The sequence below is a fragment of the Callithrix jacchus genome, chromosome 8 (assembly GCF_049354715.1).
Source record: "Callithrix jacchus isolate 240 chromosome 8, calJac240_pri, whole genome shotgun sequence".
Lineage (NCBI taxonomy): Eukaryota > Metazoa > Chordata > Mammalia > Primates > Cebidae > Callithrix > Callithrix jacchus.
The window spans coordinates 134,554,227-134,571,095 of record NC_133509.1 but is presented as its reverse complement, the minus strand read 5'-3'; the positions used below and the strand labels follow the sequence as shown (position 1 = coordinate 134,571,095).

Here is a 16,869-nt window from a genome sequence, read left to right as displayed (position 1 = left end):
TGCTTAGAGGAAAAGATGCCATTCCCTTCTGGATCTTGGGGAAACCAGCCCAAATGTACCCAGCTGTGCAACATTCCTCCAAAGCCTCTGGAACCAGGCTTCACTCCCCCAACCCAAGAAAAGGGAGGGAACTCCCCCATGGAAACCACCACTCTGCCTCCTACCTTAACCGAATCGGGGCTCGTAACGATGACTGAGGTTTTATGGAAGACGTTGACCCGCACAACAGGTCCATACTTCTTAGCCCTGAAAACCAAAGTGAGCGGAAGGAAGCTGTCAACCACCTGAGGTATGACTATCAGCAACCCCGCCCAGCAGAGACACATGTGTCCCATCCCCGGAGCTGCTAAATGCAGGCTACCAAAAGAGTGCTGTGCTGAGGCTCAGGAGCCCTGGGGGCAAGGCTCTGCCCTGTTGCTCACTTGCTGAGTCATGTCCTGAGCCTCAGTTTCCTCTGCCATGGAACAGGGTTGCAAACACTTCTTCTTTGATTGCCCCAAAAGGTTGCCCTGGGAATCAAACAATTCATATCTTTGAAAGTGCTTTGAAAAGTATAACAAGTGTCACACTAAACAATGACCGTTACCTAGTCACACTCCCACCCAATTTACAGATGAGGAAACTGAGGCTCAGAGAATGTCTGATGGCTGGTCTAAGGTCTTGCAGCGGGTGAACCGCTTCCAAGCCAGCCTCACCTGCCTCCACTCAGGGGAGAAACTGCCGGGGCTGGGAGTAACCTGGGCTAGGGGAAGGTGAGGCTGGGAGTCTGCATGCTGGACTGAGTCGGGGGAGCTGCCCCAGGGGAACCTGGAGTAAGGGCAACAAGTGACAAGTGAGAACCCACCAATCCAAAAACACATCTTGGAGCACACGGCCACCAACCTCATCCTTTTTCCAAAAGCAGGGCAGGTGTCCTAGAAGGAAACTAGAAGAAACAGGAAACATTAGGCTTACCAGCAGTCAACAGGAAAGAACATTCCCTTCCCCACAAGGTCTCATCACTAGGCCCACTTCACAGACGGGAGGACCGAGGCATGGGGAGGTTACAGCACTGGCTCAAGGACAGCAGGCAGTAAGAATGAAGACAGGCTGCAGACCCAGGTCTGACCAGCTCCAAAGACCCCCTTGGAGAAGAAACAGTTGTGTTCCTCTCTGTCTCCCTGGCACAGAGGCTGGGGGCTGGCAGATAGAAAGGACTCAATAATATTGTATGGAATCACCCTCAGACGTTCCAATACTGACCACGCCGGGCACCATGCTAGGCTTACTCCTCCAGCCTCCCCAGTGGCTGATCAGTCTGTTGTTAACCATATTATACAGGACAGCCGAAACGGAAGGGTGAAGTCATTTGCCCACAATTGCAAAGCTGGTACTGAGGCTCCCCAAAAGCCCTTCTCAGCAGGAGATGGTTTGGTCATATAACTCTGCTGTGTCTTCACCAAACTGTAAACAAGCCAGTACAGTGTCATCCTGAAGCTCATTCCAAGGGACCCATGACTTCCTGTCTCCTGTATGACTATTCCTACCAAGCCCACTGAAGCATTCCCAATGGGCGACAAAATTGCATCCTCCCAGGGAGAGACAGAGAGTAAAGAGAGACAATGTCAGAGGGTGATAGGAGAAAAAGAGAACAGAGTACAGAGAAGGTGCGCTGCGGATGGGTGTGTGCGTGGCCATTTAAAATCCATATATGACTAGTGTTCCATTATTGGAACGCTAAGCTTCTAGGAGTTATTTATATCCTACTGCTCAAGGTGATCACCAAGGACTGATTTTTCAAATTCAAAAAATTGCAATCTCAGGCATAAATGTCCCTCTAAGAGGGTGACTTGTGAGATGAGACCTGCAAGAATCAGGGGAACAGCAGGTGCCAAGATCCTGAGGTCAGAGTGTGCTGGGACAGTGAGGAAGCCAGGGTGGCTCGGGCAGAGTGCTTGAGGGAAACAGTGCAGGGTGGGGTGACCAAGGCTGGGGTTGGGTCACCGAGGGTCTTGTGGGCTGTGGTCCAGGTCTTTACTTAGACTTTGGTGAGCTGGGGCCTGCTGGAAGGCTGTGAGCAGAGCACAGATGGGATCTGACTTGGGTTTGAATGGATCGCTTTGCAGCCGTACAGCGCTTAACCCGGGCAGGGGAGGAAGCAGGGACAGTAGTGACAGGGGTGGGGGCTGGGAGAGATGACGAGGGCCCAGAACAGCAGGGCAGTGGGGGCAACGATAAAAAGGGGTCAGATTCTGGGCACACTGTGAGGTGGAGTACTGGACCCCGCCTTTTGGCTATGGGCGTGTGAGGATGGCTCTGGGCTTTTGGCCTGGGCTGCTGTTACCAAGATGAGGAGGAGCTGGTTGGGGTGGCAGAGCCGCTGTGCCCACCCCTGCGATTTGCCAGGGCTGTCTCTGTCTCTGCCCACAGGAGATGAACCCACCTTGAGAAGCCCTCCACCATGACGCCAGCCCCTCCATTTCTGGGGGAGTGCTGGGCATGTGCTCTGCACAAGTCCCCAGGGTTGCCAGGGAATTGCACCTCCGTTTCCCAGAGAGGCAACCTGCCTTACTGGTTTGTTTACCTTCTTTCTCTATCCACTCCCCTTCTCCTATCTCAGGATCAGCTTTGGGGGGACCAATCTCAGACAAGTCGATGAAATTTGGAGCTTGGCTTGGGACTAGCGAGGTCTGTGGTGGACTACTGAGCAGGAAGTTAGACACTTAGACTGGAGCCCAGGGAAGGGCTCTAGGCTAGAGACGTAAACTCGAGAGCGCGCAGCAGGGAGGTGGTGACTGGATGAGGCCACAAGGGAAGGGTGCAAATGAGGGAGAGGAGCAAAAACTGAGCCATCACTGAGAGTGAGAGGCCAGAGGAGGACTTGGGACCAGGCAGAGGGGCCATCGGCTCTGCCCAGGCTGCTGGTGGCCAGGTCAGACGAGGATCCAGGGCAACATGGAGACCACCGGGAGCCTAGCCCCAGCAAGTTTGGTGAAGAGGTAGAGGCAGAGAGAACCAGAGGGAAGGAAGGGGAGGCCCAGAGACAGGCAGTCAGCCAGGTGGCTTACCATAGGGGGCGGCAGCTGTAGGGAATGAGAGGGTGAAGGGAAAGCTTTTGTTCCAAGCTTTGAATTCTTGCATATTATATAAAAATGGGGATGATGCAGAAGAGGAGGAAAAGTGCTGATGGGGTGCTCTGGGCAGGGCTGCTGAGCAGAGCGGGCAGGCTGGCCTGGGCTGACCCTCCCAGAACAGCTGGAAGATGCGCGTGGGCCTGGGGCAGGAGGTGGGCAGCTGCTCAGTGGAGCCCAGGAAGGAAACTCTCACTGGCTGCTCCCTTTGCTCAGGGAAGTAGGAGGCAAGAATAAAAGCTGAGAGTGCGGATGGAGGGGGAGGTGATGGGGACTGAAGCAGGAAGGCCGCTGGGAGAGTGGGCGAGCAAACGCCCTGGGGAAGGAAGTGCAGGGTGGCCGCCCTCCGGCAATGGAGGCCCACGGCAGGTGAGTGGTCTTGAACTTGCCAGAAGATGGGCTGTGGACATCACACATGACTGGATGTATTTCCAGAGTCATCTAGTCTTACTATCACTTCCCAAAGCTCACATTTTGGGGGAATGTTCTCAGTTTTGAGTCACTTAAATAAGGACAGAGTCAGAGCCCAGAGCTTCCACACTAACCCCTGGGGTTCCCTGCCACATGGGAAGGAAGGTGAGTGCCATCTCAGGAAGGCAGAGGGCATAGAGAGGGGTGGGGTCCCCTTGTCCCAGCAAGAAAGGGAACAAAAATCCATTCCTTCCAGTACCTGCAGGGGGCGCTGGGGAGGCGACAACAGAGCAGGAAGACCCAGGTGTTACAAACAACCTGGTAAGGCTGACACCATGGCCAGACGTGGGGACTTGTTGCTCAGTGCCCCAGCATACAGAAGCCCACTTAGCATGTCCCTGTGATAGACTGGATGTGGCAGAACATCCCTGTGAGAGAGGAGAGGCAAAGCTCCCTCCTCCCCATCCCCTGCAACACCACGATTGGCTGAGTGGGGGGACCCAAGCTCTCCTGTGGGCAGAGAAAGCCATGGTCAGTAAACAGGGCAGAGGCCATCTGGAGAGCCCACGGTGAGGCCACTTAGAGAATGAAGGGAGCTCCTGCAGTGGTGGAGGAGCGAGCTATCCACTAAGGGTAAGCGTGAGGGTGAGGGGCCATGATTGTGCCTCATGCCAGAGCGGCAGAGTGGCGAGTGCTCAGCTGGGCACCCAAAGCCCACCAGACGCCCTGCCAGCGCTAGCTGTGGGCTCCCCCAGGGCTGCCGTCCTGCTCCTCGCTGAACAGCCCCATCCCAGCAACCGGGTAAGTTGGAGTGGAGCCGGCACCATCCAGGAGTCAGTTTATCCCCAAATAAATAAAAATTTGGAGAGAGAGAGAGGCCTTTCATTGTCAAGTTTACATCCACTCCCACACTACCAGGAGAGTAGGGGCTGATGAGGACAGTTAGAACAGTGACAGGGAAATGAAGAAGCTACAAGTGTCTGTGTGGGATCAGAGTGTGGGGGTCTGAGTGTTCAGCTGTTACACGGATCAGTGCAGTAGGATGTTGTAAGAAAAGCACAGAGGAGGGGCACTCAGGGAGGGCCTCCTGCAGAGCAAGGAGCATGAAGAGTTGCCTCTTACAGTGAGAGGGTTCCTTGCCCGCCAGCTGGCAAGGCCCTGGGGCCCCCGGGGGCAAATGTCACTACCGGAGACTCTATATGGATCTCTCATCACCCACAGTGTCGCCACTCATAGTTTAAAGATTCAGACTTTTAATACCAAAGCATCAGGTTTCTGCTCGGAGAGGTTCCAGAACTTTCATTTAGTGCAGTTTTATATTTGACCACTAACAAATTTTTAATCCAAACTCTTTTTATATATGCACTGTTCAGTTCACCTCCTTAGAATAAAGAGCCAAACCATGATTATATTCATCCTCCTCCCACTCCTCCCTCCCCGCCCCACACACTCAGGGCACATGTAGACTCTGTGAGATAAGATTTGGGAAGAATTTAGCCATTAAAAGGAAAGAAATAAGGACACATGCTACCACATGGATGAACTTTTGAAACATTAAACTAAAATGAAAGAAGCCAGACACAAAAGGCCACATATTGTGATTCCATTTATATGAAACGTCCAGAATAGGCAAATCCATAGAGACAGAAAGCAGATTCATGGTTGCCAGGGCTGTGAGGGGTGGGGGAAAAGGAGGAGTGATGGCTAACAGGTATGGGCTTTCTTTCTGGGGTGACAAAACAGTTCTGAAATTTGGTGGCGATGTCTGCACAGTGCTGTGAATATACTAAAAACCACTGAATTGTACACTTAAGAATAAATTTTATGGAATGCAAGTTACGTTGCAGTTTTTTAAAGATGATTTAAGTTCTGCCTTCTCAAGACAGAGAGACCAGAACAGGTCATTTGAGTTTACGAGAAAATCAAGTGACGATGAAACTTATCAGAACAAGCACCAAACTCATTCAATTCTAAGCGCTGACAGTTGATTTGAAAACTTGAGAGGGTGATGGTATACCTAAAGAACTTATGGGAGATGTCCACCATTCAACCTTGAATCGCTATTGATCGTGTTTCCACTATGCATGTGCTGCTGTGCTACACGTCAGGGACGCAGCAGTGACTGAGACAGACAGGGGCCCCTGGGAAAGACAGACACTTAACAAGAGCTTGCACAAATAATTCCCCAATTAACATTATGCAGTGAAGGAAAATTACAGTGACTTCAGGGTTTCTAAAATGAACATAATATGTTCGGGGGAGCAGGTGGAAGCTCCCTGAGGAGTTAGCATTGAAGCCAAGCCTGGAAGGCCAGAGGAACCATCCAGGTAAAGTGGAAGACTGAGGAGCTAAGTAAGAAGAGAGCACCAGGAGGGCAGAGAGCTAGCAGGGAGAACAGTGGCCTCCCTCGGTCACCAGCCACAGAGATCTTTCCTGAACCCATCAAGCAGAGATTCAGGCTTCTAACACCAGTACATCTGGCTTGTGCTAGAGATGGGTGCCTTCCAGAATGTTCATGTCCTGTGATTTTAAAAAGTGTGTCTAATACCATTGTTTAGTCATTCATTCAACAAATATTTATTGAGCATCTGTAACACGCCAGGCACTGGGGATACACAAATGAACAGATTGTCCCTGTCCTCCCGGGGCTCACATTCTAGAGGGGGAGACAGACAGTCAACAGGTGAACAGTCAACAGGTGGAAAGAAGGTAACTTCAGAGGTGATGGCCCCTGAGAAGTCTGGGGCTGGGTGATCTTTACACAGGGTGCTTGGGGAGGCCTGCTTGAGATGAACAGAGGAAGAAGCCCGCCAGGCCCAGGCTTGAGCAAAGGACCCTGGGGGCGGGAAGCTGCGGGGGTGGGGGGGAAGGAAAGCTGCAGCGGTTGGAAGCTGCAAGGTGGGGAGGGGTAGGGAGGAGAAAGACTGGGGGCAGCAGTGAGTAAGCAAGAGGGAAGAGCAGGGTGCAGAGTGGGTTCTTAGAGCTCGGCAGGGGCCTCACGGGCCATGCAGCCGACTTAATTTAGAAGTGAATTTAGTTGTCAAGTGATGGGAAGCCCTTGGAGCAGAGAAATGACACATTTAATTTAAGCTTCACAAAGCTAAGCTTGGGGTGGGGGGCGGATGGCAAGTTGGGGGGGGTGTGAGTTGGGTGGGGGCGGGGACCAAGAATGGAATTGTAAGTACTAAGGAGAAGACAAATGGGGTGTCCCAGAACAGAAATACAAACAAAAGGAAATATGACTGAAGTACAGCGTGCTCCAATCCAGGCTGACCCTGTCCCAGTCCCAAAGTTAACAGCGCCCACTTTGGAGGCAGGCTAACCTGGACTTAAATCTAGGCTTACCAACCGTGTGACCTTGGGCAGGTGACTTCGCCTCTGCGCGCCTCAGTCTCCTCGTCTGAACGATGGGGTAACAATAGCGCCTACCTGACAGGGCTGTCGCTGCCATCGCGTTCGTGGGGCCCAACTGTGCGCGGTGGGCGCCCAGCAGCTGCTGCGGCTGTGAGTAATTTGTTACTAAGAATAGTTAGCGCCCCTCTCCGGGCCGCAGTCTCCCAGCGGCCGCGCGCACTAGGCGAGGCCGGACCCCCGGCCTGGACGCCGGCTTAGACGCGGTCCCCCGGCCCCCAGTTCCAGCGCCCCAGCCAGGCCCCGCCCCCAGCCCCGCTCACCTGGGCCGCGGCGGCCCGGGGATGTGCTCGTAGCGGCTGCGAGCGCGGTGCACGAAGGTGCAGCAGAGGCCGAAGGCAAGCAGGACGGCGCTGGCGAGCAGCAGCAGCCCGGGGCTCATGGCTCCGGGGCAGGCCAGGCCGGGGTCGGGCCGGGCGCCGAGGGGGCCGGGAGGCCGCGAGCCGACTCAGCTGTCAGCGCCGCGCGCCGCCTCGGCCCCAGGCCAGGCGCGACCCAGCACCGTCCCCGCCCGCTCGGCTCCGCCCCCGCCGGCTCCGACCCCTCCCAGGGCGCACCGTCCCGGCCAACCACGTCTCCGCCTCCGGCTCCGGAGCTCAAGGCCCTCCTCCTCCCCGCCCCGCCCCCCAAAGCTCCGCCCCCAACCTCCACACCGCCCCAGCCCGGGCCCCGCCCCGAGCATGTAGTCTCCACCAATCACAATTCCGCTTCTGGCTCAGCCCCCCAGGCTCCGCCCCCACCTCCTCAGACTCAGGCCCGCCCCAGCAGCAGCTCCGCCCATAACGCGTTGTCCCTGGCAACGCCGATCCTCCGCGCATGGCCCGGCGGCGGCGCGAAGTCCTGCTGGCTGGCTCCGCCCGCTCTGGCGCCTCGAAATAACGGCATCTCTCCGCGCGCTGTCCTAGGCCCCTTCCTTTCTCCCTAAAACCTGCCCGGAAACCCCATTCCAGCCTGCAAAAGTCCGCATGACGGCTACTGTTCCCAAACTTCTCCCGGGAACCCCTGCCCCCGAAAGTTGTTCTCCAGATGTCCCTGGGCGCCTCCTGCGTCCGGAAGGTCTGCGCGTAGCGCCTGCGGTCCGTCGGTGGGGCCCACGGGCTGGTGACAGGACCCGCTGGACTCAGGGATGCCTGTGTCTGCGACCGAGAGCACACGGCGGGGCCAGAGGCTGCTCTCCCAGAGGCTCGGGCGCCTGCGGACCCACCCAGACCAGGCGAAGCCCCATGTGAGGCGCTGGCCCAGGTCCGAAGGAGTTGGAATTGGAGGATGAAAATCCGGGTCCGCCCTCCAGGGAAAGAGGGAAATGTGCCGGGGAGGCGGCGGTAGCGGAGGAGAAGGTATTTTCGAAATAATGACCAGGGCTTCCCCCTCTGTTGTAACCCGCATCTCCTTGCCCATCCCGTATGAAGATGAGGCCAACTCTGGGCGTTTTGGTTCCCAATTCCTATCCCCAGGGGCCACCCAGCGTGAAAGCCTTGGCTGGGGACGGCCAGGTGTGCCCACTCCTAGCCCAGGTGAAGGTCCCCTGGGCTGGAGGGAGGAGCCCAGGGAGTTTAGATGCTGCCGGGTTTCTGAGAAGAGGCAGTGCCCCTGTCCCACGTTTGAGCCAGTCCTGGAGAGGTTGGGAAACGAAGAGAACCTTTGCACCGCCTCTCCCAGGTATTGCCAGGGACATGGGACACCGCTGTTAGGAGTGTGTGGGCTGAGGGGCGGCGGAGAGCGCCAAGCCTTAAGAGCCATGCCCAGCACTGAGGAGGCAGGATTTCTGGCCCTGGGGCCACCGCAGCCTGGACAGGTGGGCAGCAGGACCTCCATCCCCCTCGGTGCCTGGCCCTGCCTCCCTGTTGGACTAGGGGACGTTGGCTTGCCACCGGGCCCCCGTGTGGCAGTGACAAGCAGCTGCAGGCGCACAGGGGAACTCAGGCTGGCCCTGCTGGGGTGAGGTGTGGCAGGGGGCCTCCAGGTCCCCTGTGGGCTGTGAAAGCTCCAGGGCTTTGGAGCAATTTGGAGGGAGGATGAGGCTGCGAGAAGGAGGGTGTGGGTTCCTGCGAGCTGGAAGGTGGGTTGGGGTGCTTAGCTAGAAATGTGACAGCACCACATTTAGTATCCAGTTTGTGGAACAGCTCCCTGAGATTACAAAATGCATGCACGGTCTGGAGAGGGCTTTCTCTTGCCTTGTCTCTCTGGCCCTCTGGAACAAGGGTTCTGTTAGCAGCAGCAGATCCATAGGGGTCTGCAGCAACCTCAGTTCTTACCTCCCCAGAAGAAATAATTCGGCTGAGGGCCATAAAGCAGAGGCCAGTTTTAGAGCAGGAATGAACATTTATTTAAAAGTTTTCGAGCAAGAATGAAAGGAAGTAAAGTACACTTAGAAGAGGGCCAAGCAGGTGACTTGAGAGAGTCAAGTGCGTGGCTTGACCTTTGACTTCAAATAGGCATGCTTCCGGGGGACTGCATCTCTCTTCTCCCCTGATTCCTCCCTTGGGGTGGGCTGTCTGTTTGCGCAGTGGCCTCTCAGCACCTGGGAGGAGTCGAATACATAGTGTGTTTACTGAAGTTAGGTGCGTGCTCATTTGAGGTGTTTTTCCCTTACCAGTGTTCCTAGAGGAAGCTCATCTACCAGTTTTAATCGCTGCCATTTTGCCTCATTGTGGGAAGTTCCTTTTTAAAGTTTCCTTTCTTGTTAAAGAATAAGTGTGCTCATAACTTTGTTAAGCCGTATCCTATGCAGCTGTTAAACATGCCATGCTTACAGGCACGTAGTACATTCTGTGTCCTTATACTTTAACCAAGATATCTGTGCTGGACCTGCTCACAGACATGTCCCAGCTCTCCATTGCTTTTACGTGTTTAGAAAAGTTTTAAGGTGTTAGCCAATCGGGTTTTAGTTTAGATTGTGAGGTCTGGCTCCAGCCAACGGAGATCAGACAGAGTAGTAAGGACAACCCCAAATGCGTAAGGGATAAATGTGTGTTTTCCTTTGTTCACTGTACTCTCCTGGCAAGATGGCTAGTGAGAGTACCCTTCCTGCGGTCCAGGAAGTAAAAATTGAGTTGCTAAAAGATCCTTTGTCTCAGTGCTGATTTTCTTTGCGGCACCCAGCATCTGTTTCCAACACTGTTAGTGCGCATGCTTGAGCCCACTCGCCCAGCTCCGGAGATCTTACCGGGAAGTTGATCACCAGCTTCAGATGCTTCTATCTATTGGGAGATTGCCTCTCCCTGACACTGGCAGCGGCCAATTATTTTAGAGAAGCAGTTTATCAACTGCCTGACCATCATCTGATGGCTGCCTGACATTCCTGGCTGGCAGTCCTGCCCTGTTCATGTCTGCCTGACTACCTACTACAACAGTTCCTTGAGGGAAGAGCCAGGTCCTCAACAGCTCCAGGCCCAGCCTAGAGCCCCATAGGAAGTAGGTGTAGAGCAGCATCAGGGAGCAGTGCTCAGCATGAACCTCTCCAAATATGGCTAAGGAAAGGGGTATACATGTTCTCTTTCACATCAGCTCAGCATGACCATGGCTTACCCCAGGGGCAGCACTTCCAGAGCAGTCCCTGTCCCCATCTGTTGTGAGCCAACAGTCTCCCCTCTCCCTAGGCACCAAGCCCACAGCTATCCTATCACCTCTCATTTGATGCTTCCAGCTATCCTGTGATCGGGCAAGGGAACACAGGTGCACACCAAGGCTCCAGGTCCCAGGGCTGAAGGCCCTTATCCCGGGTGGGCAGCCCTGCCAGACACCAGCAGAGGGTGCTGCCTGGAAGCATGTGGCCAACGACTTGCTCCTTCACTGGAGGGTCTGGAGTAAGCTATCCAATATGGCAGCCATTGGCCACATGTGGCTAGTCCAACTGAGATGTGCTATGTGTAAGATACACACTAGATTCTACAAATTAATACAAAATAAGAGTGGGGAAATGAGGTCACCAGGCACAGTGGCTCACACCTGTAATCTCAGCACTTTGGGAGGCAAAGGCAATAGGATCTCCTGAGAACATGAGTTCAAGACCAGCCTGGGCAGCATAGGGAGACCCTGCTGGCTGGGCGTGGAGGCACATGCCTGTGGTCCCAGCTACTCGGGAGGCTAAGATGGAGGGATCACCTGAGCCTGGGAGATTGAGGCTGCAGTTAGCAGTGACAGCAGCACTGCACTCCAGCATGGGTGACAGAGCCAGACCCTGTCTCAGAAAAAGTCATTGATATCCATATATGGGTTGCTTGTTAAAATGATAATATTTTGAATATGTTGGGTTACATAAAATATTAAAATTAATTTTACCTGTTTCATTTTACTTTTTAACATGGCTAATAGCAGATTTTAAGTTACCTCTTTGGCTCACGTTATCTTTCTACTGGATAGCACCAGTATGGACAGTGACTGTGGTCCCTAGAACAGCAGCATTAGCACTACCCAGGAGCTTCTAGAGCTGCAGATTCCCGACCAAGACAGAGTCAAGAACTCTGAGAGACAGGATCTAACAACCTGTGTTTTAAGCAGCCCTATAGAACTTGATTCTTCTCAGGCTTGAAAATCACCAGTGTGGATGACACTATACAGGAAGTGGTTTCCCAGCAGGAGTTGTTGGGGGATATGCAGGCATAAGAGGTGGCTCTGAATTGGCTGCCTTTACATGGGTGGCCTGGCAGGGTGGAGGTGCAGTCGTCCAGGGAGGGAGAAGGATCAGGCTCTGGGAGAATGGGCCTTAGTGCAAACTTGCCTCTAAAGCCCTGGGGACCACTTACATAAAACTCTAGGAATCTGTCCTGGTCTAGAAAAGAGGGACAGTGATATGGAGGGTGTCTCATGGAGCTGTTGTCAAGATGAAATGAGCTAACACAGCTGAGGTAGCTGGTGTGTAATAAGCGTTCATTAAAAGCTAGTTCTCAGCAGGGGAGGAGGGGTGAGGGAACAGATGCCCCCATAAGAAGACTTGGGTTCTACATATTAGACTAAGGGAGGTATTTTTCTTGCTATCGTGAGGGTTTCCTCCCATGTCATTCTGATGCTGGTCTTCCATGTGGCATGCCCCTCCTCACTCTGTTGTGGACAGTTCGCAGCTGCCAGCATGGATGCCACCAGCCTCGGATTGAGCTTTCTGTCCAGGAAGCAACCTGGAGTGTACATGCCAGGCACATCTGCAACGTGACCTCATTTTTCATCCAATAATCCTTCTGGTGACCTCTGTTTTGCAATGAGACTCAGAGAGGCACAGAGCCAGGACTGGAACCCAGTTTCCACTTCCATGAACCTCCCAAACATTTCCAAGTTATAAACACAGAGACCCCTAGGCTCAGTCTAGGGCCTGGGGTGTTGTGACTTCTGGCTGATGCCTTGAACACTGTCCTGGACCCTGGGTCACCCCTGTAGCATTGACCCTGAGACTCTGGAGCTAAGCTGTGTGGCACTGGGCAGGGCAGCCCCTCTCTGGGAATTTGATCCTGGCTATTAACTGCAGGCTGGATTAGAGGGGGTGAGGGTGATGGCTGTGCCCAGACCAGCCCCCATTGCCAGAGGCCCTGGAGGACTTTAAGGCAAGATTGGAGTCCCTGGGGACAGAATCACTTGTGAATGCTCCCTCAGGGACCAGCTGTAGGTGGTAGAGTGTAGGAAGTAGAAAAGTTCCTCTTCAGAGTTTCCTTTTTTGTTAAAGAATAAATCCCTCTTGTTTCTTGCTAATAACTCTTTGTTAAGCCCTATCCTATGTAGCTGATAGACATGCCATGCACATAGTATATTCTATATCCTTGTACTTTAACCAAGATATCTGTTAAAGTTTAACCAAGATATGTGCTCACAGGCATGTCCCAGCTAGCAGCCTATGCCTATTCCTTATTTGAACTTCTTTTTGTTTTCCATTGCTTTTGCCTGTTTAAAAAAGTTTTAAGTTATTAGCCAATCGGGTTTTAGTTTAGATTGTGAGGTCTGGCTCCAACCAATAGAGATCAGACACAGGAGTAAGGACAACTCAAAATGGGTAAGGGATAAATATGTCTGCTTTTCCTTTGTTTGTTGTACTCTTGTGGCAAGATGGCTAGCGAGGGTACCCTTCCTGCAGGAAGTAAAAATTGCTTTGCTGAGAGATCCTTTGCCTCAGTGCTGATTTTTCTTTGCAGCACTGAGCAACTGTTTCCAACATGGAGTGAAAGAAGCACTGGACAGGGAGCCAGCTCTGCCCTCCCTGAACTTGTGTCCCAGTGGGGTGGGGATGGCTTTCCATATCCTTGAGGTGGTCCAGCAAGAAGGCCTACAGTGGGGTCCCAGAGCTGGACTGCCTGGGTTCAAATTCAAATTTTGGCTGTGTGACATTTGGTAAGGGACTCGGCTTCCACCTGAGTAAGTGTGTGTTAATATGAGGATTACATGAGTGAATGGTATATTAAACTTTCAGACCAGTGCTTGGCATGTAGTGTCAGCAGAGGTCAGCTATCCACTCTTATTACTACCTAGGGCAGGGGTTCCCAAACCCTGGGTCATGGACAAATACCAATGGGTGGCCGGTTGGGAACCAGGCCACACAGCAGGAGGTGAGTGGCAGTGGGGGAGGGTGGTGTGGGGAGCAAGCGTACCTGCCTGAGTTCTGCCTCTGTCAGATCAGCAGTGGCATTAGATCCTCACAGGAACATGAACCCCACTGTGAACTGTGCCTGCGAGGGATCTAGGTTGGGAAATCCTTATGAAAACCTCACGCCCGATGATCTGAGGTAGGACGTTTCATCCTGAAACCACACCCCAAACCCTGTCTGTGGAAAATTGTCTACCACAAAACCAGTTCCTGATGCCAAAAAGGTTGGGGATCACTGACCTCGGGACCTTGGAGTCAGCCCCAGGAGTCAGGGCAGCCTAGCCCAGGCCTAGTTTGGGGCCTGAGAGGCGACAGGTTAGAGGCTGGGGAAGGAGAGTGCCTGGCCTGGAGGACTCACGAGCTGAAGCCTGAACTCCCCAGAGAAGTATTGGAGGCCTGAGGCCATACCCAGAGAGCCCTCTGCCAACCCTCCTGATCCATGTCTGAGTAAAACAGCTGCTGGGGCCAGTCATGCAGGGCCCTGGATCAGCCATTGTCTGAGGGCCTTAAGGTTTGCTGCACCTTCCCTGGCCTCCAGTCTCAGTGTGGCCTCATCTGGCAAGAGGCCCAGGACACTCAGCCTCCCTGAGCAAGGCTCCCCATCTGCACAGTGAGGAATTTGGCTGGGATGGTCACTAAGGCCCCGCTAGCTCCTAACACTCCCTGCATCAGGGTTTAGAACTCCCCTGTGCACTGGGAAGACATTCACTCAACTACCCCTGTGCCGCTGGAGGCCGGAGAGGAGCAGGAGGCCAGTAGTAAGGTCACTTGCTGGGCCCCAAGTATCTCCATCAGCTGCCAGGCTGGCACCCCTACACCAGGCAGGAGCCCCAGCATACCCCTTTCTGAGGCAAAGTGGAGCTGGGGAGGGCAGTTGTTAGGGTGTGGGGGCTCTAGACTAAGCTGCTGTATTCAAATTTGGCTTCTTCCTCCCTGGCTTGGTGCCCTCAACTAAGATATCTAACTGCTGCGTGCCTCAGTTTCCCCTTCTGTAGCGGGGAGAAGGAGGCTGCTCTGAGGCTTGAAAGCGTTGACACGTGCTGCACCACTCGGTGCACAGACCACACTGGCTTCAGGGCTGATCATGATTCCCAAGAGGGGCACAACAGGGCCAGACAAGCCCCAGGCACCCAGGGCCCCAACAACCCCACCTAGCACAGAAAATGAAGAGTCCAGGACAGTAACCCTAAAGCTTTCTTCTGCAGCCCAGGATACTTACTAACAGCTAGGAGACCCTGCCAGACTCACGCCTACCCCATGTGCCTGCCCGGCCACCCCTGCTGCCAGCTCCCAGAACTTGGCACAGTGTCATCCCCTCCCCAAAGCCCCCACAGATAGGTTGGGTTTGGGTGCCCAATGCAGACCTCTTCCAACCCCCGACATGGGCCACATCCTGTCCTCACTCCCTGATGACTAATCTGCTTACCCATCCCCACCCGTGCTCCCATCCGAGGCTAAGTGCAGTCAGACTTAGCGCCCCTTGGTGGCCTGGCACAGAGCCAGGGCTGAGCATCCCTGGAGCAAAGGAGTTTCTACTTGTAATGCAGGTGGGAAGCTGCAGACCCCACCCCTTTCTCCTGATTCCCACCCCAGCTCCCACGCAGGCTCAGGTCAGAGAGGAGGCTGGAGAGCAGTGTGGAAACAGCCATATCGTTGGCATAGCCCTGGGTGAAAACTGTCAGTAGTCTCACTGGCCCCCCAGCCTGGTCAGCCCCGAGGTGGGGCTAGAGGAATCACAAGGTCCCCTGGGTTTACACTGAGCAGGGGTGAGGATGAGAAAGACAGAGGTGGCCCCAGTGCCCAAACACCACTTTGAAGGTAGTGGAGGCCCACCCACTCACTGGAGGGCCAGGGTGAAAGCTCTGCCCAGGTAGTGTGGGGGGCTCTGCCCCAAGAGCAGGAAAGAGTCAGGCCTCCGGACTGGAGGAGGCTGGCGTCATCCCAGGAGCACCCACAAGGGCTGGGTATGCTGCTGAGAGGCTTCTCCAGCACGTGGCCTTGAAGATCATCCAGTTCCCACAGCCAGCCTCCCTGAGCAGGTGCTGGCTCCGACACGCAGCCTGCCCCTCCGGTGGGGCCCCAGGCCTGCAGCTCACCCTGCACCCACCAGCCAGAAGGCTTTCCCTTTCCCACTGGATGCCTTCTGGTTCTCTCCCGTGCCTGACTGTGGGGCCAGCAGGCCATGCTCTCTGAACCACCCTCCAGCTGTTCTGGCACCTTCCACTCCAGCTGTGGGCAGGACAAGCCTGGTTCCCCCCAGGCCCTCAGTCTGACCACTGTGCCTCTATTAGCATAGCCAGGGGCCATGTCCATCCTTGAAGCCTGGCTGCCCTCAGTCCTCAGGGTCCCACAGCTGATGTCTGGAATGCTTGGAGGTAAGAAAGGAACTCCTCAGGCTGTGACGGACCATGCACACCCAGAGTCCACACCCTCCCCAGCACACACTCCTGTTTGGGCCTGCAGAGGGCACGCGTGCACTGCGGCGCCTCACGCATGTCCCAGGACAGCACACACCTCCACCCCCTTCACCCTAGAATGTGTGTGCACGTGTCGGGTGCACACAGCCGGGAGCGGCCCCTGCCAGGCTCCTCAGCCGGCGGGATGGCCTGGGGGCAGCGGCGTGCTGCCTACAGGTCGGGGTTCTGGTGGCTGCACACGACACCCGCGTCCTCCTCGTGCTCGCAGTCGTGCGTGCCCACGCCGCTGTGCTGGCACTCCAGCAGGTTGCGCTCCCAGCCCTTGCAGCGCACATTGTCCAGCAGAATGGGCAGCGAGCCACCCTGGCCGAACTCGGCTCTCTTGACAGCGCGCACGGCGTAGGGAAACCCCAGCTGGTGACACACGACGGCAGCGCCATTGATGTCCCAGGAGTCGTCACACACAGTGCCCCAGCGTCCGCCCACGAACACTTCCACGCGCCCGCTGCCGGAGCGCAGGCCCGCGCGCCTCACCAGGCGCACCTCGCCATCCCGGAACGCCTGGCTCTCCGTGTTCAGCCGTCCCCGCCGCCGCCCGCCACCCCTCCGGCCCCCTGGTTGCCGGGTAGGCCGTGCTGGCCTTGGAGGCCGCAGGGTAGGCGGGGGCGCAGTAGCTGTGGGGCGCCTGCGGCGGGGCGCCTGAGTGGGCGCCCGCACTGTAGGCCGCGGAGTGCTCGGTGTCTTCGGGATGAACTCTGCGCAGAGGAAGAGCATGCCATCAGAGGGACCCGGGCACCCCTGCCAGCCCTGCTGCCCACCCTGTGCCGCCCTGCAACCTGTGTGGACAGGGCAGACTCAGGGAAGGATGTCCTGGGTCTGTCCTGCACTCACACCCAGAAGACAGGATGCCTCCTGCACTCCCAGTGGTGCTTCCCAGGCCACCCGGACCCAGCAA

At 55.3% G+C, this 16,869-nt stretch overlaps 2 protein-coding genes across 9 annotated transcripts in view; both read right to left on the bottom strand.

The window, feature by feature from the left end:
• Window positions 1-7,461, bottom strand: part of CYP46A1 (cytochrome P450 family 46 subfamily A member 1) — a 41,386-nt gene extending 33,925 nt beyond the window's left edge. For both annotated transcript variants that reach the window (XM_035261442.3, XM_035261443.3), the window contains exons 1-3: window positions 7,196-7,461; window positions 845-925; window positions 165-246 (exon numbers count right to left, since the gene is read on the bottom strand). In XM_035261442.3, the coding sequence (XP_035117333.1) occupies window positions 165-246; window positions 845-925; window positions 7,196-7,314 (282 nt within the window). In that variant the 5' untranslated portion in view covers window positions 7,315-7,461. The remainder of the gene's footprint in view (window positions 1-164; window positions 247-844; window positions 926-7,195) is intronic.
• A 1,773-nt stretch (window positions 7,462-9,234) lies between these two features.
• The window catches only part of HHIPL1 (HHIP like 1), a 75,343-nt gene continuing 67,708 nt past the window's right edge, over window positions 9,235-16,869 (bottom strand). For 4 of the 7 annotated variants that reach the window (XM_035261431.3, XM_078335726.1, XM_078335727.1 and 1 more), the window contains one exon: window positions 9,235-16,669. In XM_035261431.3, the coding sequence (XP_035117322.1) occupies window positions 16,125-16,669 (545 nt within the window). In that variant the 3' untranslated portion in view covers window positions 9,235-16,124. The remainder of the gene's footprint in view (window positions 16,670-16,869) is intronic. The other 3 variants (XM_035261432.3, XM_017977328.4, XR_004730130.3) reach the window with 2 other exon arrangements.